This window comes from Callithrix jacchus, chromosome 3 (genome assembly GCF_049354715.1).
Source record: "Callithrix jacchus isolate 240 chromosome 3, calJac240_pri, whole genome shotgun sequence".
In the NCBI taxonomy this organism is placed as follows: Eukaryota; Metazoa; Chordata; class Mammalia; order Primates; family Cebidae; genus Callithrix; species Callithrix jacchus.
In genome coordinates, this window is record NC_133504.1 from 147,410,403 (window position 1) to 147,437,342 (window position 26,940).

General features: G+C 35.6%; 1 protein-coding gene across 17 annotated transcripts in view; it reads left to right on the top strand.

Moving 5' to 3' along the window:
• The first annotated feature begins 4,854 nt into the window (after positions 1–4,854).
• GABRA2 (gamma-aminobutyric acid type A receptor subunit alpha2) overlaps positions 4,855–26,940 on the top strand; it is a 142,928-nt gene continuing 120,842 nt past the window's right edge. For 4 of the 17 annotated variants that reach the window (XM_054253391.2, XM_008993407.5, XM_078367976.1 and 1 more), the window contains exons 1-3: positions 4,855–5,109; positions 6,132–6,212; positions 8,640–8,755. In XM_054253391.2, coding sequence (XP_054109366.1) covers positions 6,142–6,212; positions 8,640–8,755 — 187 coding nt within the window. In that variant the 5' untranslated portion in view covers positions 4,855–5,109; positions 6,132–6,141. Of the gene's footprint in view, positions 5,110–5,441; positions 5,681–5,813; positions 5,932–6,131; positions 6,213–8,639; positions 8,756–26,940 lie in introns of those variants that run through there. The other 13 variants (XM_035293780.3, XM_078367980.1, XM_078367977.1 and 10 more) reach the window with 6 other exon arrangements.

A 26,940-nucleotide genomic window follows, 5' to 3' on the forward strand; every position in this document is an offset into this window, starting at 1 on the left:
CCACTCTCTCAGATACAAAAAGTCTCTACCAAAGAGATCTATATTTAAAATCATTTGATATCCATAATTAATTTGCCATAGCATCATTCACATTTTCTTAGAAATAATTGGTTTCTATTTTCTCTTTCATGTTGCTCTGACCATAAAATGCCCATAGCCTGATTATATTTTTCATTTATTTTTTCACTACATGTTCTCTCTTTTCCTCTCAAGATGCAAGAGTTTTGATGCTATAAATAATGAATTGGAATAATCCTTCAGTTGGACAAATCTTATCCCACCTGAGGTGTTTACAAATGGGTTCAAATTAGGTGCTGGACTCCCTCTGTTTTCTGATTTCCTTGTTGTTATTATTGTTGTTGAATAATTGCACATGATGAGGTGTTATTACAAATAGCATAGTAGTTATGGAAACTCTGAAACCATATTGTTGGGGCTCTACTCTTTCCATCACCACTATGAGAACTTGAGTCAGCTTAATGTTTCTGTGTCTAAACTTTCTTATCAGTGAAATAGAAATAATAATAACTTCTTACTTTTGAAGATTAAATTTGTTAATACAAAGCTTTTAGAATGGGATCTAAGCTGCTATACGAATGAAGACATTACAGGTTTCCTTTTATTATTGTCATTACTATGAATGTTATTTAAAGGACATATCTCACAGGCAAAGCTGCTGATCATGTAGCTGCTTATAATTCATTAACATGCATAGTTTTCAAGGAGGGAATTTTTGGTTTGAATTGCCAGAGTTTTATCTTTGTTTTAAGAAGCAATTCGTTAACCTAAAAATAAATTTAACCTATAATTTTACAAAAGGAAGGCAAAATAGTTTTCTTACAAATAATTCTTGTGTGTGTCATGATGTAAATATTTTTAAAATCTCAGAAACCACCAGAATATCCTGAATGCTTGATATATTCTATTTGCAAGTTGGATGAGAATTTGTAAAATTACTTTACAAACAGTTACTAATTATATTTGAAGAAGGTAATGTGCATGGTTTGTTCAAGCTAGTATACATGATATATTTAGCTCTAATGAAATGTGACCTAGATCCATTAATAGAAAAGAATAGTTTTGGAATTATTTGTTTGTGAAACCAGTTATTTTCACTTTACAGCTGTTTCTTCTTTCAGAATCTTAGGGCCTAAGTCTCCACCTAAATGCAATATATGGGAAAGTAGAGCTTGACCACGTCCTGGTTTTGACTTGAAAATTGTCAACTAAAAATTTGCACCAGTTTTGTTTTTTTGTTTTGTCTTCTGGTAAAGTGGTGAATGTATGAGAACTGACTTATACTTCAGGTCCATTTTGAAATCAGTAAATCGTTCAATGGGAAAAGTAGGAGATAATATTTAATTGTTTGAAAACAGAGTAATCAGTGTTTCAGTTCCTAATTTTTCATAAATTTGCATTCTCATCCAAATGAATGAATCACATAGGAATGTATGTAGTTAAGATATATACAAATATATAAAATAGGTACTGAGAGTTTAAAAAGGTTAATATAGTGAGAGGCTATTCTTATTGAAGTAATTATGATATTGCTCTTCAAAGCATGTGAAAATCACCATGATCCAATTCATATAGTAGTAAGATTAAATATATTTTGTAGAATTGTGATATTTAAATGGTATTCTTATTAAAATACTTGTCTATTTTATAAGTTCAGATATATATTTATCTATAGCTATATCAGCGTGTCTGTATATATGTATGTATGCATATGTGTACAATAAATATAGATGTATTATATATATACATATGTCATATATATTTACATACATGTGTCATTCTATAGAAAACTTAAGATTAATGCAGTCCCCTAGGGCATATAAAGTAGTAGATCTGTATAGCAGTAATGCTAGGTTGGGTCCTAAAAATGAAAGCTGTACAAAATATCTGTTCAAGAACATGAAGAGTTTTTATAACAAATCTTAAAATTGTACAATATTGTGTGATATCATCTAATAAGAAATCAGACAAAACCAGGATCTCCCAATTCTTCAGCTTTTTTTTTTCTTGGACTTTATGTGGAAATTTTCTTAGGGATTTTAGTGTTGGGGCTGGGGAATATATAACAAGTGACCACCCCACCCCCCAGCCTAATTTGTTGGTCAGTAATTCGAACAGGCTCCAAACTAGGCTTGTGCTACCTAAGCCTGGGTGGAAATGGATTTACTGGCAACCAATTAGTTGTCAATTCTTACTCAGGATTGGTTGCCTTAGGACATGCTCCAAAAGGAGTGGGTAGGAAGAGCTTAGTCACGACCCACACAGGCTGGCTCAGATCTCAGACAGTTAACCTGCACTCTCTCACAAAGAGCAGAGGAGAAAATCTGGCTGAGTTTGTCAGATGTTTGAGGAAGCTGGACAATCCTCAAATTTCCAGATAATTTTGTCTGGGCTAGTAATACAGCAAAATAATAGTATAGATATGCCTATATAATAGAAATCTGTTGCCCACAATCAACTTTTCTAGTTCGATTTCTTTTAATGTGCTTTGAAGTTTAAGTCACAGCTATCCAACATTTAAAATTGTAAGACATTTTGGGAGAACTAAAAGCAAGCTTTTACAATAAAACATTTTAAATTGAGTTTTTACGGTGGGTCTTTCTCCTGTAAATGCATTTCTAAATCTGTGGGATGTACTAACATACACTTAAAGAAAAAACTAAAATGGTGAAAATCATCCAAAGCAGTTTGAACTTTGTGAAGTGTCATATAAGAGGGTCATATGTCATTGAAATAACATATTTAATAAGGGTGCTAATCAAAAAAGCTAATTCCTCAAAACAAATCATTCCCATTGATATAAATGTTGAATGGAAAAAATTAAAACTAATATTTATAATTTGATATCAGAATCTAGGAGAAGACCATGTAAATATGAAAATAACATGTAAATATATTTACAAAAATTTTGACATTCATTAAAGAAAAATGTTGTTGGAGCATAGTAATTATGGAAAGAAACCATGCACTGCTCAGCTTCCATTATCAAAATATCAACAATTTAGTAGTAATATAAATAGAGAGGCGATAGAGATCTTACTGAAGATTAACTCATAGAAATGGAAAATGGGAAAATACAGTAGGAAGTGAACTGTTCATGCCAAGTGAACTGTTCATGCCAAGACACTTAGGTTCTCTGGTTGCAAGGTTTTAAGTGGCATGCTTTTTATCTTGGTGAATTTCAATTAGACTCTGCAATGGGCAAGTCAGGAAAAGAATATTAATGATGGAGGAGAGAGCTGGGTGGTATTCCATTCTTCACAGAGCAAGCTGAATAAGACAGCAAATGTTTGTTTAGGTTGTAGCATATTAAATGCTCATCCAGAAAATGGCGATTAATAGGTTAAAAAGGACAGCTGGAAATATTTACGATGTAAAGGTTTTACACTCTTCCCATAATCTTCAAAGCAAAGCTAAAATTTACTGTAGATTAGCAGTGCCTGTTAGAAAAACTGCACCATCTAGGAAAAACATCTGAATTTTTGGTGCATAACTAACAAAATTGAAGTGTTTGGCACATATTGACTCTGAATGTAAAATGACAGAAATATATCAGCATACTTATCTCTCTCTTTTTCCTTTAAAGTGTCTAACGTTTATAACAACTTCTGCAAGAGATAAACACTGGCTCTGCTTTGCCTCAGTAGAATGTGCATAACATTCTCTCTTATGTGCAGTACAAAAAGAAAAATATCTCTTTTTTTTTGTTCAAGTTGCACGTTTGGATTTTATCGCCTCAGATAAAATAGAACAGAAACGAGACAGATCAAACACACAATGTTGAAAGTGTAAGATGGGACTGGAATTCCAAGTCCCTTTGCCAGCAAAAAGCCCTAAAGGGGGAAAACCTCAAACCTTGTTTCCTTTCCTCCCCCTGGAAAAGGAGTTGCAGAAATGGTAGAAGCACAGCAGGTCCCTATTTGCTCCGGGGTAATGTAAACTTTCTGGAGCTGTTGATTGAGTTTGATCACCTGCTAGGGAGGGCGCCTGTGAAAAGAGGTTGGAAAAAGGATTGCTGGAAGTGAGCGGGAGGTTTCCCAAGATGTGTGTGTAATCTGTAAATGGACTTTACTGACTGGCTCAAGGGAAGTCTCCAGACCTCAGAGGGGAAATCGGTCTTGATTGCAGGAGTGTGAAGGAATGAATGGTGTATCAGAAGCGTTCAGGAAATCAAAGAAACTTCCTGCTGTCTAATTCCACGCAATATGCTTTAAACTTGGTCCTGCGTGGATGCGCTGATGACTAAGTGAAGGCGTGATTAGTCCCTAGCCCTCCAGCGGGAGCGGTACCTCTTTACCTCTTAGCAGCCACGTCGCTCCACAGCAGGGTGATGTTGGGGGACGGGTGGCTGGGCGCGGCCCCAGGGATCTAGGGCGTCGCAGCCACTTTGCATTCCCGACTTCACATTAACACCCACCCGCAGCTTCCCCAGGAACCTTGGGGCCTCTCGGGAGCCCCAGCAAGCAGCTTCGGGGAGCAGCCCGGGGCTGCGCGTGGGCTCCGCTCCTCCGGCACGGCGTGGGCGAGGGGAGCGGCGCTCAGAGCGCACCCAGGAGCCCGACTCCGCCCGGGTCTGCGCCGCTGCTAGTGCCAGGCGGGCGACGGTCAGTTACCAGGGATCGGGGCGGGGGAGAGTGTGTGCGGGGGTCCCCGAGTTCCCGGGAACCTCCTTAGCCCTCCTACCCGGTCTGACTCCTCCTCCTCCAGGCACGGGGCTCGTGCCCGCCACCGCCGGCGCGCACCGCGCCTCCGCCCGCGTCCCCACAATTTCCCCCCCGCCCCAGCTCCTGCCACCGTTTTCCCCCTCCTCCTCTTCCTCCTCCTCCGCCCATCACCACCACTACGAACGCCTTCGTCTCCTTCTACACCTCGCGCCGCCGCCGCTCCTCGCGCTCCGCTCTGGCTTCCACCAGCCCATCACTCCACGCTCGCTCGGCTGCTGCAGTCTCTCTCTTTCTCTTTCTCTCTCTCTCTCTCTCTCTCTCTCTCTCTCTCTCTCTCTCTCTCTCTCTCTCTCTCTCTCTCAAGTTTCCTATCTCGTCAAGATCAGGGCAAAAGGAAGAGCACAGCGAATTCTGCTCGCCGTTTCAGGTAGGGTCGCACACGTTGGTCCCGACAGGGACTCTTTCTCGTTTGTCTATGCCTCGCGTGCAATCCTCATCTCCCCCACCCCACTTTCAGAGGCTCCCTGGAAACCGGGGAGGCTCAATTCCCCCACAGTTCTCCTCCCCAGCGCAGTTAAAACATAATTTTGATACTTATCCCCAAAAGCCTATTTGCGACTACAATAAAATCCAGGACGCCTGCCCGGCAGGCAGCACGTTAGCCTGGCTCTTTTAGAGTCTTCAACTTTGCACGCTGTGGTTACCGCTGCCTGCCTGCCTGGCTGCTGTTTGCTGCCCGAGCCTCGCGCTCCTTCTCTTATTGTGATCGTCGGCTCCAGAGCAGCTGTCAAACGCATCGTTTCGCAGCACTTGATCCGAACCTGGCTGCCTCCAAGACACGGTCTTGGGCAACCGTGGGTGGGCAGGGAGGGAGATTATTTTATTTCGTTAAGGGGAGTGAAGAAACGGAGACGTGAGGACCGCAGTTCACTGTAATGATAAGAATAATTGCAGAAGTGGGCTGCCTGCCCCTAGCTTTTCCCGCTGTGGCTGCGGAGGTGGTCTTGGTTGAGGGGGCTGTGGCGTGAAGTACCCATCCCTCCTCTCCTTTCCTACTCTCCCCTCCAACCCATTCCCTTTCCAGCTCATGTCAGTTTAAAGTCCAGGGTGTTATTATTACATGTGTGCGTAAAACAGTGTTTGCTGACGATGAGGCTGGGGGACGTTCCTGGCAGACAGAAGTCTGATTACTTGGTCATCTTGCGGTTTAAAAAGAAAAAAGAAAAAAGAAAGAAAAGAAAGAAAAAGGGTGGGATGTGTGTGTTTGGAGGAAGGGGGGAGAGAAAAAAAAATCTCCTAATTATCAAATCCTACACACAATCCAGGAAGTAATCTCCGTAGCTTTAACCCTAATCCCCAACTAAAAGGATATTTTATGGGGTTACTTCGATAGTGGAACTGAAGGCGATTTTAAGTGTATTTTGTTTTTCCTTCCATGGCTTTGTAAAGAGCGACGGTGATGAAGACAAAATTGAACATCTACAACATGCAGTTGCTGCTTTTTGTTTTCTTGGTGTGGGACCCTGCCAGGTGAGACATTTATTGTATTTGACTATGTTAATTCAGGGTAAAAGTGTGTTTCTTGTATGCCATCAAAGCTTTTGAGAATCTAGAGTGCTTTAAAAAATTATTTCTGAAAAAAGGGGGTATATGGGGAAAGTGCACTATGAAGTAGTAGACTGTAAAAACTTCACTGCTTCTTGTTCTTAGTGATAAGCTCCAAAAGCAAACAGAAATATTTTCTGTGCAGAAAATTCACAGAAGAAAGGAAAATCCTTTTAATGACATATTACTATAAGGAATTGAAGTGATTAGTATAGGCACTTAGAATTTAACACCAGGATTCAGTAAGGAAGCCAAGTTTCCCTTCAAAGCTGACAGAAAAGTACCGGCTAAGTGATTTGAGTGTTAACTTAATTTTTTTTCCTTTTTCTTTTCTTTTTTTTAATGGTATGGCTCCTTTAGTCATCATAGAAAACTCCAATGATGTGTGAGTCTTAAACCTCTAGGTGGAGGTAGTATACAACTTCACAATCACAAACAATAAAACAAAAGCTAGATTTACTAACCATAAACTTTTTGCATTATTATAATCCTTTTTGCCTAAAATACTTAGAGTCAGAAGGAGTACTTATTTAAAATATATAATAAATTTTCTTTCTCCTATGCTCTAAAAACATGAAATTAATTTCTATTGCTTTCAGTAACTTCATCTTAGTTGCAGTCTCTCCTGCTTTTCATCATCAGTGGGCACCTTTTCTTTAATGCCTTTAGGATATGATTTTCAAAATACAAGAATACATAAAATACAAGTTTTATAAGAATATTCCTGTAACCACTAATTTTTTAAAAAAGAAATGTCTTTATTACACATTTATTTCTCTTTTAACTTTTTATTTTATTGTCCAAGTGATGGTCAAAGTATGAAAACATTTCTTAGAATTGAGAGGCCATCTATCTTATAAAGCCTTGTTGTCATTTGGAAAATATCTACTAATTTAACATCTACATATTGATTTGAGAAAGAAAATATAAAATATGATTAAAAAGCACTTTTAAGTGAAAATCTCTATGTGGAACTTTATGAACATCTTAGCTACTGGTTGTACAATTAGCCTACGTCGGCAATATGGAAACTTTTGAGGCTAGAGAGTATAAAGTGATGAACTTATTTAATTTGTAGATGTTTCTCTTCACTTCAAGATTTTAATATTTTCTCTGCTCTTAAGGCAATATTTGTTTAAATTTGGTTACCAGTTTTTGATGTATCATGACTAGTTTTAGCTACTAGCTCTGTAGTCATTTAAATGCACCTTAATCAGAATGTAATTACATATAATATTTTATTTTAAAGGAATGGAAATCCATGATCACTTAATAATCATCGAAAATCTCAGTATTTAGACATATTTATCTTAACTAGTTTCCTGTTCTATATTTGAGCAGTAATGCTTATGCCAGTATTTTATTCTATTATATAAATGATTCCTTTTCAAGGCCAGTAATTTAAATCTCTGATTCATTCTGAGAAAAAAAAAATGGCAGTGAAAAGGGACATTCTGTTTTATACATTCAGTTGCTTCTGCAACAAATGGCTGCATGTCACGAAATCAGGTGTTTGGCTTTATGATGGAGAAATAATGGAGAAAATCACATTTTCTAAACCTTTTCTGGTGATATTTTAAGACCATTTGTCCTTTCTACAAATTTATTATAAAAAATGTAACTAGGCATTTTAATCTTTACATTTCATCTTATTGCTCTTCTCAGAAATCAATCAGGAAGAAGAACTAGGCTCTAAGGTGCTCTGCAGCTGTGTATGTGTTGCTGATGCTTTCATAGCCCACCTCCACCTCCTGGTTACATTTTGCCTGGCACATAGCCAGTGGAGTTTCCCTGATGTCTATATTGCACTTGGCCATTGGGTGGAGGTATACCCAAAGTAAGGAAAAAATCCTGATTTAAAAGAGAAAAAGACATATGAAAAAGGAAGACACTTATGAGAGATATAGAAAATATATTTACCTCCAAAAAGACAATTTATTTTCCAATTCATATTGAAAACAGTTATTTCAAGAGTCTGTTTGATTGTTGGACTTTTCTAGCTTCAGTATAGCAATACTAATTGTATCTGCATGTGAAAATCTATGATCATAATATGTCCCAGGAGACAGATTTAGAAAGAAAACAAATAGTCCACATAAAATGTTTAAGGGGTAAGAATCTCAAATAATGTTAACACCAAACTTCTGATAATCTACTATTTAGAATCTATTTCAACTTCATGTTCACCTATTTTTACAGACATACTGATATTTATAGAAATTTTAAAAGGAGGAAAACAAGTGGTACTAATATCTCAGGGAGTGTTAAAATTTAAATTTAGGAAGAAAAGCATTCTGGCATTTGAAAAACACACATATGTATATATATCAGCTTTTAAAATTATCTGTTTAGGTTGGTGCTGGCTAACATCCAAGAAGATGAGGCTAAAAATAACATTACCATCTTTACGAGAATTCTTGACAGACTTCTGGATGGTTACGATAATCGGCTTAGACCAGGACTGGGAGGTAAAAATAGTTTTCTTTTTTTAAAACTCTCATAAAATAATGCCTTTAAAAGTTAAGGGTAATACTCCTATTTTAATACATTTTACGTATGAATGTATCACTGTGTATATAAAATCATAGAAAATAGAAATATATGAAAAAGCATTATCTGTGATTCCTTTTATACACACATAATGTATTTAACATATCTTTCATAGAATGCCTAAAGTCATCTGGATCCTAGAGTTTCTGCATGAATAGTTTTTAAGTTAATTTATTTCAAATGGCTAACTTTCTAACACTTAGAGTATGTTAAAATCTAGTATTATTGAGCAGATATACTTATGTAGTATATTTACTTTATTTGATCATATTTTCATATCAGTTTAGATTACAGAAGGAACATTAAAAGTATAAGAATATAGTGGTTGAGTTTTAACAAATACACTTTTTAGAATTCTATAATACTTCTTTACACATGCATGTGATATTTCTAAAATACAGTACAAGTTTGTCATTCTTGAAACTTTCCAACATTTCAGATATACACTAGATATAGGTCTAAATTTTTGGATTAAGGCACAATTTGATTTCAAATTTAAACATTAATTTTTTACTCAGAAAAATAAATATATATATTTTTATTCAAAAAGGGAAAAGAAATTGGGTTTGGCTAATATGTTAAATCTTAATGACCACACTTACAGCGTGTATGTTTCATAATAATTAAGATGTTTAGTTTCACAGTTAATTTAAGAAAAATTAGTTGAACAGTTGACACTAAGCGAAGATTTATATAGTTTACCTGGTTATTGCCAGGTTTGATGACTTTGCAATGCTAAGTTTCTGGAAAAGATTTGTATTAGTCTGACTACATGCCTGAGTATTTATGCAAATAATTCCTCTAAAAATATAAATTTTGTGTGTATGGTTTGGATTGTCCACGGGTAGGAAAAAACTCGGAAGAGACCAGGCTGGTTCAATAATATGCCATTTAAATTTGATTAGTGGCAGGGCACGGTGGCTCACGCCTATAATTCCAGCACTTTGGGAGGCCGAGGCGGGTAGATCACGGGGTCAAGAGATCGAGAACATCCTGGTCAACATGGTGAAACCCCGTCTCTACTAAAAGCACAAAAATTAGCTGGGCATGGTGGCGCACGCCTTTGGTCCCAGCTACTCAGGAGGCTGAGGCAGGAGTATTGCTTGAACCCAGAAGGCGGAGGATGCAGTGAGCCGAGATCGCGCCATTGCACTCCAGCCTGGGTAACAAGAGTAAAACTCCGTCTCAAAAAAAAAAAAAAAAAAAAAAAAAAAAAAAATTGATTAGTTTTTTACTTGAATCCCTGAGTAATATCTTACATTTAAATCCCAGAAAGGAATAATGTTCACATATATATGACACATTGCATCCTGAAGGAAAAATTCAGTTGTTTAATATATGCTCAATTTCTAATAGGAAAAATTAAAAGGAAAAGAATATCTGATTAGTAATTAATATGCCTAATAAGCATGAATATAAAGAATTACTGTCCATGTTAACATATGTGGCAATGAACTATTATTGGCCAAATTTGTATAAGAGAAGAAAGCCTAGTAAGTAAGAAGTAAGGCTCTCATAATTCACAATGGTATTTTAAGAGACAGCACTAAGGCAGATTTTTTTTCTAAATGGATTTTATTATTTTTAAATAAATCATCTACTGTCAAATATTAAAATGTTCAAGCTAAACTGCAGACTTTATCTCTGAATTTTTAGAAGGAATATTTATCCTCCGGGTGTATGGTTGGGTAGTAGATCTCTTTATATTTCCTTTTAAAATCTTGCATCCTTTTTATTTCCAATGCTTGCATTCAAATAGATTTTGTTAATTGGGTTAATGTAATATACTAAATGGCCTTTCTTGCATTATTTTCTTCCATTCTCAATCCTCTGATATTGAACACAGCTAATATCTCAAAGTCAGGCCAGTCTTCTTTTAGCTTTATACTCCTTTTTATATGCCGCTCTCTTCTCTTGATCAAGTGCCTTTGGTGGCTCCACATTTCCTTTGGTAGATGGTGGTGAGGGATAGTGGAAGGAACATAGTCCTTGGAGGCAGACAGATCTAGACTGGAATTCTGCTCCATCCACACACAAAGCTGTGCCTTGGCCATATCACCTCTGTTTCCTTTTATTTAAAGTGCCTGTTACATATTTACCTTTCTACCTTATCAGATTGTTGAATTGTTTATATAAACAAAAAGCATACATGGTACACAAAGCATGTGCTACATACTGGCAGTTCAATGATATCAATTCTTTCCCTCCTCCCTTGGGTTAGTAATTTAACAAGGATTTCTGCAGTCTACTTCTCTGGTGTCATTTGCTACTTTACCCCATCTCCCACTCTTCCTGCCCTTCAAACACATCTATTTATTTTCTCTTGATAATTCATCTTATCTACTCCCCTGGTTTTTGGTCATATGATCTCCTCTGACTAGAATCACTTTTTCCTCATCCCCTCTGGTGATCCAAACCCTACCTTTCCTATAAAAATCATCTTAACACCAGTCCTTTTTAGTAAAGATATTTTAACTGAATTGAAGCACCCAGAATAAATTTTCTCTCTTGATTTTTTTTAACTAGTCATTGACTCTGTTTCTCCTGGTACCTATGTGCTATCATGTGTGACTTATTACCATTTTATGTTTCTCTTGTTACCTTATTAAGATTCAAAGCTCATTGAGTCAAGATATTATATAATAAATCCTCTGTTTTCCCAGCAGCTAAATATTGAGTTGCATATTGTGGTCATAAAATAAATGTTGATGCTTGATTAACTTTTCTGTGACCAGTTAATTGTCTGGAAAATGGGACTACTCATATCTGGCTGACTTTTGAGTTAGGAGTGTTGAGGTGGTATGTTGAGTATTGCTCTGTAGGAGAGCAGTGTGACTTAATGAAGAGAACCTTGCTTTAGACTGGACATTTAGTAAAATCCTGGCTCTGAGGCCAAGCGGTTGTGTGACCTTTCAATCCTTAGCCTCTCTGGATCTATATTTGTCATCTGTGAAACAGGATTTCTAATGCCATTCTTAATTTTTTTGATGAATATTAAATACAATATATGCAATGAATTTAGCACAGCAACTGACAGCTTATAAATTACAATCTATAAGATATTGAAGTCTTATAAATAAGACTTATAAAAGACAACTAAAAGACTCTGAATAACTTTCTAAATGTACTGTTACAAGTTTAAATTATTATCTGATTACGTCTGCATCCAAAATTTTTAGTCTGAAGGTACACATGTAATTTCAAATAGAAAGCTCAGGGAAATAACCTATATCATTATTTCCCAGAAATGAATAATAAGGGGAAAATGGGTTTAATTCAATTTTAATATATTAAACTGAACATCTCAATTGATGGGCAATCTAGTTAATCTCAAATACTATTTTCTTTCCTTTATAACTTTAATATAAATGGGTACATAGAAAAGGGGAACCAGTTTTGAACTATGAGTTAGAAAAATTGTTCTCTTCACCTGGCTCTGTCACTTACCACCTCTTATTGTAGGCATTTTGAGCCTTGATTTTTTTTTTTTTTTGAGACGGAGTTTCGCTCTTGTTACCCAGGCTGGAGTACAATGGCGCAATCTCGGCTCACCACAACCTCCGCCTCCTGGGTTCAGGCAATTCTCCTGCCTCAGCCTCCTGAGTAGCTGGGATTACAGGCACGCGCCACTGTGCCCAGATAATTTTATGTATTTTTAGTAGAGACGGGGTTTCACCATGTTGACCAGGATGGTCTCGATCTCTTGAACTCATGATCCACCCACCTCGGCCTCCCAAAGTGCTGGGATTATAGGCATAAGCCACCGCGCCCAGCCGCAAGCCTTGATATTTTCTTTGGGGAACTGGGAATAATAGAATTTTATTCTGAGAGGAGGAGAGTCCATTGTGATTAATTTATATGGCAAAGATTATGTAATACATTGAGTAAAAATTCTTAAGGTATTTAATGATTAATAATAGATCCCTTTAAAAATTTAAGTCACAGCCTGCCCCTCAACTGCTCAGATCCTATTCATTCAGAATAAAAGCTGGATTTCTTGTGGGGGCCTGTAAGGCCCTGCAAGGTTTGTCTCCCCACTCTTTCTTTAACCTCACCTCACACAACTCTCCCTCTTGCTAGCATTGCTTCAGTCACTTTGGCTTTGTTCCTACTTTTTGAACACACTGGGATGCTCTGTGGAGCCTTTTCTCTCGTTGTCTCCTCTTCCCTGGTATATCCATGGATCTCAACTTCTCAGTGAGGTCAACCCTGACCAACGTAATGAAACTCCAACCTGTCTACCCATAAGCAATCCTGATCCCCTTTGCCCAGTTTCATTTTTTCTTTGTGCTTCTTTAGCATTTTTATTATATACCATTATATTTATTACCATTATATTAATCGCATATTTTTGTCTCTTTTGCTAGAATGTATGCTCTATGAGGTCAGGAATTTTTCCTGTTTTATAGCTTGATTCACTGATACATCTATGCTAAGCATCTAGAACAGTGACTAGCACATAGTAAGCACTGAACTAAATGTCTCTTGAATGAGTCAATTTTATTAGTTAATTCATTTTTGTTTTTAGTATGCCACCATGAAAATGATCAACTATAGAGCTTATTTCATCCTTAAAATTAATGGAGGGATGATTTAATTACTACCTCGGCCTTTCACTATTAACATCAACATATTTGAAGTTGATTTCTTCGTGAATTGGAATAATTATTACATCAAAGACTCAGACTCCTGACTTATAGTACCTGTGATTCTGCCATGAATGAACTGTAGTTTGGAATGATTCATTTGTCCCATCTATGACTTAATTTGCTTATCTGTCAAGTGGGAGTAGGAGTTCCACATATTCTATTTATATCTCATAGGGATAGTATATGGCTCAAGTAAATTGAAATTCTTAAGAAAGCACAATGTGACATGCAATTGATAGGTATTGTCAGGTATAGCAGAGGAGAATTCTTCAAGGAAAATATTATGTTAGGGAGTAATCTTCAAAAACATGTCAAGAAAATACTGATAGGTCTTATACATTTGGTAGTCTTACTCCATGTAGGCCTGAAAACTTGAGATGGGATTGCCTGAAAAATCTTATCTACCAAAACCATGCATTCAGATTAGCTAGAAATAATAACCAAGCCTTCAAATCAAGGCTTCTTTTTGTCTTTTGTCTTCAATTTAGTCATTAGAGCCAACAAGTTGGGGTATCACCCAAATGAAAATATTTCATAAGGGACTTTCACGTTGTTAAATGAATAAAAGGAACATTTGTTTCTTGGACAGATTTTATAAGGTTATTGGAAAATTGAATGTGTAGACAGGCCTCATATATTCTTGAAAGCTGACATCCACATGCTAAGAGTAACAACTATTTGAAATGACAAGCCTTGGAATCTAAATTATAGATTCAGTCTGGAAAGTAGAGATTGAGTACCATGCTTAACTGCATTTTGAAAAGCTATTTCGAGGAGGTTGGCTAGTTAGAACCACTCTGTCTCAACTTGATGCTTTTGTCTTATACTCTGAAACCTTGAAGATACCTTATGCTTAAAAACCATGAAAAACTTGAGGTCTGAACATAGAGTCTGATGGTCAGTTTCCAGCTTCACTCTTGGATATTTATCTGTAGGCTGTGGATAGATGTATGATAACATATTTCCATGGATTTGTTACTCACTAAATTTATAAAAAAATAAAATAGAGGCTACTGAGTGGGCCAAAATTAATACCAAAACATCTGATCTCTCCCAGAACCTAAGAGGAAGTTTGACCTCAAAAGAGCATTGTATTACTTCATAAAGTAATGGTTAAGATCAGTGCCTGCTTTTGAATTCTGTTCCTATTGTATATTAACTGTATAACTTTCAGTACATTGTTCAACCTCTCCTTGCTTTGATTTCCTTATTTGTAAAATTATAAGACTTGTTGGTTTGTTCTGGGCTTATTTTAGTTTTTGCATCTAATTCCTTTGGACAGTGGCTGACAAACAGAATAAGAACTCAATACATGTAGAAATTATTATGGTTATTGTTGATCCTACTACCATTTCTACTAGAAATGCAATAGAATATATCAATCCATGTTACACTTAATTTATAAAAGTTTTGACTTTCCAAACGTGATAAACTTGGAGCATACAGAATTCAGCTTTAAAGAAAGAAGTTATTTGTGTGTTTCTTATGCATTCAGTCTTATTGGGTGGGCACATCTTTGTACATGAACAAAATCCCTGAAAACAAAACCAATAATCATGACATATAACAATTTGGCATCATCAATTCATGATAATGAATTTGTCTATAGAAGCAAAGCTGTATTTACAGAATAAAAGTTCATCATATGATATAAATGATGGTTTTAGGGACATATTATAAAATTGAAAGCACAGTCACTACCCTAACCTGGGATGTAGCAGATACTTCAACAGCAAAACCTCTGGGTCTTGAAACTTTAGAGTATACATCCTGATTCTTGATCACATGATACTTATCTTTATGATTATGGGTGGAGATATCAGGATGAAGAGAACACACTGAGAATGGTTTCAAATCTCAGTATATAAAATTGAGGGAGCAAGGAAAAGATGGGGAAAGGTAGGCTGCAAGATGAGTAGAAAGAAGAGATTGAGCTGAGCTGTTAAGTAGTTCTAGTTTCAGTTGAAGGCAGAGTAAACTCCAGATGTTAAAGCTTCTGCTTCTTTGAAAATCTGTTATGTTTGGCATTCTCCTCATTCAGGCAGCTGCAGTCAAGGCTGATTCTCCTTCAGAAGCATGAGGTAGCTGAGAATCTAGACTCTCTTCCCTTCAGACTCAGATTCCTAGGGTCTCCTAAAGTTCATTGAATAGGATAACCTTCAGAATAAGCCTTCCACATATGAAAATTTCAGAGTCCTTTCATGCTCTGCACCAGATCTACCCACTAAACTGCCCAAAGATCACAGGGAACACTGCATTTTATTATTTCATGAGTGAGAAAATGAAAATAAATTGGGATTGTTTCATACAAGTGTGTAAATAGCTTTTGATAAAAGTGTAAATGACTGATATAAACTCATTTGTTATTTCCTATTTATTTAAATTTACTTTGTGGGAGGGATGAAACATGTACTGGCTACCTGAAGTGGGATGCCATTAGGGAGGCTGGAGACTTGTGGACACAGCTTTCAAAGTCAGTTTCTTTAATTTTGTCTGGGGGCTGTCCTACTTTTTTTTATATGGCACGAAAATAGCATACTGATGGACTTCACCACAGTGCACGGAGGTTAAACTAGAAACATGGTAATGTTAGGTATAGCTTTTTGCAATGCTTTTTAATATTTTGAGGCATGACTAACAAGCATCTTAGTGTTTCTGCACACCCTCACTAACACTGTGTGTTGCTTGCCCACTCCTTATTTCAGAATGGGACTAAGATAGGCTTCTTAGGAAACAGGGTGAGGTAGTTTTGCAGAATTTTTTATAGTTGGTTGTTTTAACCAGATATATAGCTTATGATTGTTTTATAGGAAAGGAAGACTGAATACATGACAGCGCTGGTGTGCATTAGATTAGATAGTAGCACTTTTTCCCCATACAGCAAGTGTCAGGCAAAATTCAAGATGATGTCAGTAAAGTGCATAACCCAGAAAATATTACCTATTTTTTTTTTTTTTGGAGACAGAATCTTGCTATGTGGCTCAGGCTAGAATACAATGGGGGGCTCACTCTGCCCACTGTGGCCTCCACCTCACAGGTCAAGTGATCCTCCCACTTCAGCCCCCTGAGTATCTAGGACCACAGGTTTATGCCACCACACCCAGCTATTTTTAAAGTTTTTGTAGGCATAGGATCTCACTATCACTGGTCTTGAACTCCCAGCTTCAAGTGATCCTCTCACCTTGGCCTCCCAAAATGCTGGGATAATAGGCATGAGCCACTGCACCTGGACACTACCCATGTTTTCGTGAACTAACACTAGGGCTTTGTTTGTATCTTGAAACATTTTTGGTTAATAGTAGTTTATTTATTCAACCATCACTGTTGTGAAGGTGTTGTCCTCAGTCATAATTCTGAGGGATAGTTATTTTCACTGTTTCAGGCACAAGCATGCTTCACTCACCATATTTTTACCCTGTAGCACTTCAGCTCAGATGCAGTCAAAGATTTCTTTCTCTCCCCCTTAATACAGAGTGGGTAAACTAGACCACAAGTATGACCAATCCATTTGTTTTAGTGTTCTATTTTGATTGCTACAGCTCAATCACCTTGTAGAAATCTATATTGGTAGTGAAGATAGTGAAATGAACAGATTGGCCAGTAAACAATTCATTACTTTTCAATATGTTAACATGGAAAGAGTCAAATGAAATTATTCTAGTATTTTGTTCCTTAAAATGTGTATTGAAAGCATGTGATATGCCAGCCATGCTACTCTGAAGGACATAAAGACATACAAGGTGTGGTGTTGGTCTTCCTGGAGATGAAGTCCCTCAAGGGGAAGATAAGGCAAATACACTATCATTTTAAAAATACCTTGAAACCACGAAACACATGGGCCATTATAAGAACATACTATTGAAGTTTAGAGAAGTAAGAAATGATTTTTACTTGTACCATATAACTGAAGTTAGCGAAGTTTTGTAGCTGTAAGAATAGTTCATTCATTCAACTGTTGCTTACTAAGGGCTTAGGATTTGCTACATACTATTTTAAATGCTGGAAATACTATGATGAACAAGATTCAGTCTGTATAAATTCATATTACACCATATTTTGGCTTTTTCTGTCTTTCACATGTTCTAGGCACTGTTTTCTTCTTTCTCTTCTTAACTAAGAATTCTGTATAACCACTCTGTGTTTTCTTAATTAAACTTTAAGTCATCTCTCATAAAGCAAAGAGTGATTTCTGGTATAGTTGTTGTGAGGCAGATAATTATGATATCTACAGAAGAGTGTAAAACCCAGAGAGCATATTTTATCTGTTTATAGCAGGGATGTTGAGGGTGTTTATGTTAAGTGTGACATTCCCAGAAGTACTAAGTGTCTGTTAATTACAACAGAAACTTCTGGATACTCCAGTTATCTTCTTTAGAAAAAATATATCTTCTGTCTTAATTGTTTTTTGAGCTACAGGTGAAAGAAAAAATAACTAGATATAAATGGCAAAACAAAAAATATATGAAGAATCATATAATGAAAATTATGTTTATTTCTTCTAATTTTTTAGTGTTGACACAACATAGAATTCTGAAAATTTTTGTTTTTAACTTAAAATACCCTCATCCCTTGAGGTACAGATCTTATCATTTACAAATAAGGTATTATAACAATGAAATTAGTGTTTAAATATTAAAAGATTTCATATAGAAGCTAATCAAATTAGGGATATCAACTTATCACCAGATTTAGATTCCTTCAAATTGTTTACTGGATTTTGCAGTTTAAATAATTAGCATTAGTGATAGTTTTGGTATTTTGTGTTTCCACGGTACCTTTTTAAGGTATGATCTTAATTTGATATATGAGTTAAATCTATTTCATCTTCTCTATATTCCTTGTTGTTTATTTCAGTGTTAAAATTAAAAATGGTTTCACATAAAAATACAAAAAGTAGCATTCTTTCATGAGAGTATCCATTTAATATATTTTTATTAACATTCAGATTGTCACAAGCTTATTGGGGAACAAATGTAAAACGTTTCAGGGATATATGTAATGCCATTTTTTAGTATAGCAGCATATCAGTATTCTTAGAGGATATGATTAATTGGGGCATTAATAGTTTGATTTAGAATATTATAAAAAGTAAGATGTTTCTTCTGATATATATACATATATGTAAGTATGCATATAGTATCCATAGAAAAATATGCTAAAAATAAGGTAATACTATTTTCAACTGTTTTGTGGAGATGGTTAGCAAAGTCTAATAACTTTATGAATATTTCAGGAAAATATTGAAATATATGAATATTCCAATATAATGAGTAGTACACTTGAATTTTGTCTGTGAGTAGAGGAGTAGAGTTACATCTCAAGGTTAAGGAAAGTTGAAGAAGGAATAAAAATTATAAATGTCTCCGAATAGTATTACAAACTACATTATTTAGATTATGTTTTGTAATGGCACCTAACATATATTAGTGAGCACTGGGGAGACATTTGGTTTCTATTAAGTTGGCAAAAGGATCGGATGTTTTTAGGATTATGTATGTTAAAAACTTTCCAAGACAGAAGATAACTCCAGACTTGAATTGGAGGAGGAGTTTAGAGAAGGAAGACAAATGTCATGGGAGACTTTGAGAGCAAGATGGAAGATTTTGTGTTTACTCTTAATTACTTGTGAAGATTTTCAATTTTGTACCAAAAGATGATGAGATACAAAGATTTTTTGTTTGGAGAGTTCAATTTTTTTCAATTACATGACTTTCTTAAGGGTCATTGCAATAGAATTCAGTAAGTTAGCAATAGTCAGAGAATTAGGGTAAATAGGACAAATTCATTGTTACTGTGATTATATAGAGAAATTCTTCAAAATTTTCAAGAAAAAAAAATAGCGGGCTAAAATGATACTTAGATTTGCAAGGAAGATTAAAATTTGGATACCACAAGAGAGGAAGTCTTAATTAAAAGAAAATGGAATTGCAAGTCTGGTGTTCAGGTCAGGTAGTGGGAAATATGACAGGATAGATTTAATTAGTTATCCAGGGCATGTAAGGGTAATTACTGAAGAAAAAAAAGATGAGAAACTGATGATTGTTGTCAGTAAAATTGCAAAAGAATTGTTCAATACATATTCGAGTAAAAGAAACTTCAGAATCTTAAGAGACTAAATGGGGCAGGCTTACGTTGGGAAAATATTATAAAAGAAGTTAATGTAGAGTTACTTTTCAGGAAGCAGAGGATTTTTAAGAGAACAGGAAAGTGCCTTGATGACTAAAAGCTAAAACTGAGGATCCTTTTATCATTTTGAGTAGTTTTGGCTTAGTAGAAATTATAGAATTGCAGGATAGATAACTAACAAGAAAACCATATGTAGAACCCTATTATTAGTAATACTTACATTGTAATATGTCACCATTTAAAATAGATTAAATATCAAACGTTGACTTCTTATTATTCAGATATATACATCAGAATAACAGTATCTGAACTCTTAAAGGAGAAAAGGCAATATAGTAGTAAGGAGAATATTGCTGTAACAGAAAGCTTTATTTCAACTTTCATGCCGTCAAGCTTCCCTGGTAATCTGAAGGGCTCTAGGAGGTATTTTTGGCTGCTGCCAAATTGATGGTATAATTAATATCTTTAACAGAGAGGGTCATTTAGAATTTATGTTATTATCTATGTAATATAGGGGTGATAAAAAGTCCCATGGGATACAGTTGCTAACTCAGGATGAAGACATTTACGTTCAGATGCTCGTTACATAGATGTTGACAGTGTTTGCCATTCTCTTTTAGCTGCTACCCCACCTAGTCTGGTTTTTGTCATTTTTTGGTGACAGCTTCTAATATAGGCATCTAAGCCTCAGACATCTGATTGCCACCAGTTGCAGGGGGCAGTTGTAATTTCTGCCTGTGTTGCTACTGCACTGGAACAACTGGGATGTTAAGAAAAATCTATCAACACATAAGGAAATTGGACAGGTGCATGTTTAAGTGAGTAGATATGAAAGTTAGTGGGGCAGAAGCAGATGTCTCTGCATCAATCCCTTCCCTTTAGGGAACAGTGTTATGGCATGTCATCTCTGTAACTTTCCCCACCTGCTTAGAGAGGGTGGTGTAACACTTTACATACTTCTGTCTGAAGACATTAAAAAAGGATATAATAATCTCAAGTGGTGTTTTATACCACAAATTTAAGCCAGTTGGGAACAGAGGAAACTGCTCTCTAGCATTGAATAAATTATCAAATATAGGTAAGACAATAATTACCATAGTAACCTTAATCAGTTAGGAATGTGTTTGCCTGAGTGTAATTGGAAATTTCATCTGCAGTGACTACATTGGGGGTTATTTTTTCTCTCTTGTTTGTGAGAAAAAATTTTACTGATAGGTGGCTCCTAGGATTGAGTTCTTACAAGATGGCTTAAAGAACATTGACTCTTTACTTTTTCATCGCCTTCCTTATTGTCACCTCATGATCCCAAGATGACTGCTGCAGCTCCAACTATCCCATCTATGATGAAGACCAGAATAAAAGGAAGGAACGGCACCATCTGTTCCTTATGTCAGAAAAATAAGCCTTCCAGGCACTTGTGGCTGATTTCTATCTTAACTTCATAACTCTTTTCAGCTAGGGGGTCATCTGGGAAAATTAGTGTCCTACTAGGGTGTGGGCACATTTCTACCATAAATTGGATTTATTTGAAAGGAGGAGGATGTATTTGATAATCAGGAAGCTACTGGCAATGTCTTTCACGTTTGCTAACTCTTTGTAGAAAAGTTACTTATTCTCTTTGTGCCTCCATTTCCTCTTCTCTAAAATGTGCATATGAATAACATGAATGGTGATTCTTAAGATATTGATTCAATAAGTTTATAGTTTATGTGGGGCTCAAGATGCTGCATTTCCAACAGGCTCCTATGTGATACCAGTGCTGCTGTTCTGTGCACCACACTTTGCCCAGCAAGGAAGTGATTAGCTGAGGCTACCATGTTGTACAACTCTAGGGGAAATTCATAAAGAATATAATGTAGTGAAGAGAAGCAGTCTTTTAAGTGCTCACTAAATATTATTACGATGTCAATTTTTTTTGACACTTAGGGATGTATAATTTTTATTCCTAAATGTTGATGGTGATAAACTATTTTTAGCAGAGTCTAAGTATAAACAAATTTTTTTCTTATACTTGTACAAAATTGTTGATAAATATAAAACTGGCCATTAATTTAGGTGAATGTGCTACATAATATTAAATATAATTTCTCTATCCAGTCATGACTGTACCTTAGTTATATCATCCTCTATGAGTTAAAATATATCTATATCTATATATAGGTATGTAGAAAAAATTAAAATTAATCTGTAAAAATGCTTCGTAGTGTTTGAACCTTGCTTTGTAAAAACAAATGTATTGGATACTGCAGCTAACTAGTTGTGGGAAGAAAAAATCTGAAGTGAAGATTGTGAACTAAATCTGTATACATTATTGATTATAAAATAAATAATTTAATTCTGAATATGGTACTATGGTTAAATAATTACCACATGTATAATTTTGGAAGAAATATAATAGTGCTCTTAATTTAAGTTATTTAACATGTTCTAAATTTCCCTTTTGGAGAGATAAGAGGGGTGATTCACTTTAAAACAATATTATATATGAGTTATATCAGAGCTCCTTACGAAGACCACTTTATAAACTTAGAGTATCCTAAATTGGTGAAAAACGTTGTATTTTAGTTTTACAGACTTGCTAAGAGGAGAAAGAATCTTTAGTTTGCTCAGAGGATTTTGTTACGGCAAAGCTGTGTACGAGAGTATAAAACAAATACTAGTTTGTACATAAAAAACTTCTTTTTATAAAAGCTGTATGACCTTGGAGTAGTATTATTTCTGTGCCTCAGTTTCTAGAACATGAATATGAGAGGACTGTACTCAATGACCTACAATGCCCCTTCTATCTAAAATTTCTCCTGTGGTTTTGTGTGTGTGTCCTGGGTGTGTGTTGGGGGGGCTTGTTTCAGGCAAATAGAGTAGTAAATAAGGTTCTTGGAACAGAAATCAAAAACCAATTTTTTCTTTGTAGAGAAATAGAGTATAGAGTTGAATACAAGCTAGCAGAATAAGGCTGCTAAACCTCTGAAGTCTCTTCAGCCTGGAAGGGCACAAAGGCTGCTTTGGTTTTCTGACTCCTAGCAACTAGGAATTTGTACAAAATTTGGTGTTCCCATTGCATGAAAATCCCAATTAAGAGCTTCTTTTAAATCTGAGAAACATTTGATTAGGAAGTGACTAGAGTAAGTAATAAATGCATCAAGTTATATTTTCCAGCTGTTTATGTTTCTAAATCTTGCTCTACATTCTTTATACATGGCATATGAATGGCCACATTTCTTCAAAGCTCTTTTACTTCTCTGCTCTGTTCGACCTCATAGATCTACCTTTACTCGAAACTTCTCTTTCCTGTTTTTTTTTTTTTTTGTCCCTCTACTGTTCTTTATCAGTGTTTTATTCTTTGGTTTCTCCTTATCTTCTCTCTTCTGAAGTATGGGTGCATTCCAATGTTCTATACTTTTAGCTCTTATCTTTTACTTTAATGATATTTCCAGAACAGTTTAATTCAATTTCATGACCTTAAACATTAACTATATGTAGCGTCCAATACTTTTTTCCCCTGATTTGCTTATTATTGCTCAGATGAACTCCTTTCTATGACGACCCACCATCTTCATGATTATGTCCAGGGCACTTAAGGTAGCTCATGTGCCAATGACCTGTATTCACTTTTCTGAACCCATCTGTTACAACTTGTCATGAATTTTGTATGTAGTGGTCCAGATTCACTGAATTCATTGCATTTTTTATTTTTTAGTAAAATTTAAGAATAGTCTTTGGACCACTAGCCTGTGGGTCATTATGTAGACTGTTGCTTCTATCGGGAACCACATTTTCCTATTTTAGGTTCAAGCTTAGATGTCAGCACTTTCTAGAAGTCTTAAATGATTATCATTTACTCACACACACACATGTCCTTTGGAACAAATAGCCCATTAATATATTTAGTATAACATTATCATGCAGTTTTGTAACTCTGTCATTCACCTCTTGGAATCTAAGATCTCTAAATACAAAGATTTATGACTCTTTGCCTGTTGTTTTATCCCCAATATTATGTGTAGTATTTCTAGGATATAATAGTAATCATTTATGCTGAATAGATAGACAAATGATGAACCGTGCCCTTTCATACATGGATTTCTCAAATTAAGTTTCTAGAAACTAAACTTATAATTCTGCCACCTGAAGCTGTTTTTTTCAGTCTGTAGTTCTCTTGCATGGCTAATGGTATCTGAATTTGTCAAGCCTCAAGAACTGAAAATCCATTTGAAAAGATTTTTTCAACTTCTCTTTACTCCTATCAAGATTCTTGCTTCTGGTCTCTATCCTCTAATCCACAGGTATCAACCTGACTTATTGGCCTATTCTTGTTTTTAAATCAATAATTAACTTAAAACATTTGAAATCTAATAAAATGTGAACTTCTGGCTTCTCTTTTAAAAATGACAAATCTGTTGACCCCAAGCTGAAATTCCTGATGACAGTAGCTCATTGAAATTCAGTAACAGCTTCCCTGAGTACAGGGGTATGCCTTCTAGATTTAACCAGAGATTTTATCCAGTGTATGTCACTCATCAAGTCAACTGCTTGACCAGGACATATTGTGCTGCCCCAAGGAAAAGTTTGAGTATATTAACCTAGCACTATCCTATTTTCCATATCACCAGATTTCTAACATTTAGTTAGATTTGATTATGCAATTATTTTGCTCAACATCTTTAATAGCTTTCTTCTTTCCCAGTTTCCAGAGTGGACCAGTCTGTGTAACATAGCCTTCAAGAGCCAGAACAAAGGGACCCAAACTCAAATGCCCTCCATGGGCAGAACAAGTAAAGGAATGAGTGGAGCATAATGGAGATTGAAGAACTGGAGAGCACATTTCTTGTATGAAGGGGATTGATTATTACCACATGAGTGTTTAAAATCAGAGTTGCCAATTACTCCAATTATTTTTCAAACGTTGTTGAAGATCTCCATTTTTATGGAAAATTTTCTTAAGTCTTAAAGGTCAACCAATTTTTATTTAAATCAAAATAAACAAAATCTGTTCTTCCCAAACAAATTGCACTTGAGTATTAGTTTGCAGCCTCTGGCCCTAAACCAAGACTTCTCATAAAGGGTATGAAGAAATCAGTTGGAGAGCTTATTAAAGCAAATTTGACAAATCTTCAAAGATTCATTCAGATTTGGTATGATCCCAGACCTATATTTCTTCAAATGATTCTGGTGCTCATGGTCCAAACACTGGATTGAGTTATATGTTTTCAAGGTTCTGGTTAAAAATGATAGTTTCTTTCTTCTTTCTGTTATAGTACTTTGTTTGAACTCTTTTTAGTTAAAAGGGAAAAATAAATGTGTATAGTAAGGTTGGTCTGTTACCAGATGAGTCTAGCTAGCATTTTCCTCAATAACATCAAAGAGGGGCCTTTGTCCCACATTGTTCTGAGCTGGCAGTCAGTATTATAAGGTCAGAGTCCTACTTTTGTTTAGTAATTGGATTAGTTAGAATTAACTGGCTTATGCTTCAGTAATAACTTTCCACTTTTATCTCTCTTTCATGTATCTTATTCATGGTCCAACCTTGTTCACTGAGGTTGAATGGTATATGGGAATGGGCTCTCTTTCATGTGATCCTTACTTAGGGTCTCGGGTTGATGAACTTTCACCATCTAAAACGTTGCTAGCCACTGGGACAGATGTCTAGCAATGGATGTCTAGGGGAAAGATGTGGCTAGGTGCACACTGTTACTTAAAGCTTCTGCCCAGATATGACACAATGTCCTTCTGCCCACAGTTCCTTTTTCAAAGGAAGCCATCTAAACATGTTCAACTTCAAGGGGCAGGGAAGTGCAACCCTACCATTTACTCAGAAGTGGAAGAACTAGCAATATTTGGCAAGTAACTTAATGATTACCGCACTTGGCAAGCAGAACCCATTTCTCAGAGTGCATATCATCTTCCATAGTGACTGATTATGCAAACTGCTTGGTGAAACAGGTTGTATCTCATTTTAAAATATATAATTCTGCAACTCTGTTTTGTCTGTAACATGCATAAAATGTTTATGAAGTTAACAACTACATGAAATTAATTATTATGAAGGAATGAGATGAACAACAATTTTTGGATATAGTCAACTTTATATACCTTCTCTTTTTTTGATGTTAGAAGGCAGTACTGTATGCCCTTTTTTCCTAGCTCCCAGGAATAAAGTGCTTTGTCAATTGTACTGTGAAGACATAGTTCCGGTTGAAGATATTTAAAAAGAGATAGTCTTTGAAGTGTTAGTCTGAAATTTCAAGCTCTGTCACAGTAATTGCTAGGGAGAATGGAGTTAGAGAGGTGAGGAGCAGAGACCATGTCTGGTTTGCTACTGTGTCCTCAGTGACTGGAACAGTATGTATGTAGAATTCATCATTTGTCAATTGATTATGTATGTGAATCCAACATTCATATATGTAAAAACAGACATATCTGTACTTTGGAGAGCTACTTATTTTGGGTTCTCAGAAACATTTTGACATTCAACAATTAATTTTGTCTACATATTTGAGTGGTTTAGACTTCTGACATTGCTAAAAATGAGTCATCCTTCTCAGAAACAGTGTTGATTGATAGATGGGTTCAAATACTCTGCTTAACCTTTAATTCAGTAGCACATAAAATTAGATCCATTGGGTTGAACCTGGATTTAATATAGTGAAATGGACTAATTCAGTAGCCCTTGCTATTACCGCATTTTAGACCAGCTGAGCAGTGATCATGAGCAAAGGCTCAGTTGTCTGTAATGCGTGCATCACTGCCTCCTAACACCACAACAAAAGCTATGGAAGAGCTATTAGTTGCACATGACAGAAACCAAAACAAGAACTACAACAATGTATTTCAAAAGCCTGAGAAACATAAGCCTAAAATGCCTATGTTGAGATTTTGCAAAACTATTATTAGTTTCATACAAACCATTTAAATTTTTTTTCAATTGTCTTACAGAGGCTGTTAATCAAGTTATAAGATAATGTGAATCATACTAAATTATAATTTCTAACAGGTTTTTGAGAATGAAGTACCGTGCTAAGCACTTTACATATCATTTAATACCCAACATTTCTTGGTACATAGTAGTTGAGTTATTTGTAAAATTACTAATACAATGATGCAATTGTTCACATAAATTTCAATCATGTTAAGCTTATTATAAGTAATTTTAAAGGAATATGGTAACATGAAGAAGGGATATGTATATGAAAGGCAAATAGATTGCATATTAAATGCTAGAGTCTTCTTTTCAGATGCATTGGGTTACAAAATAGATTGCATATTAAATGCTAGAGTCTTCTTTTCAGATGCATTGGGTTACAATTGCGTCTTTTCTCTTTGTCCCCATT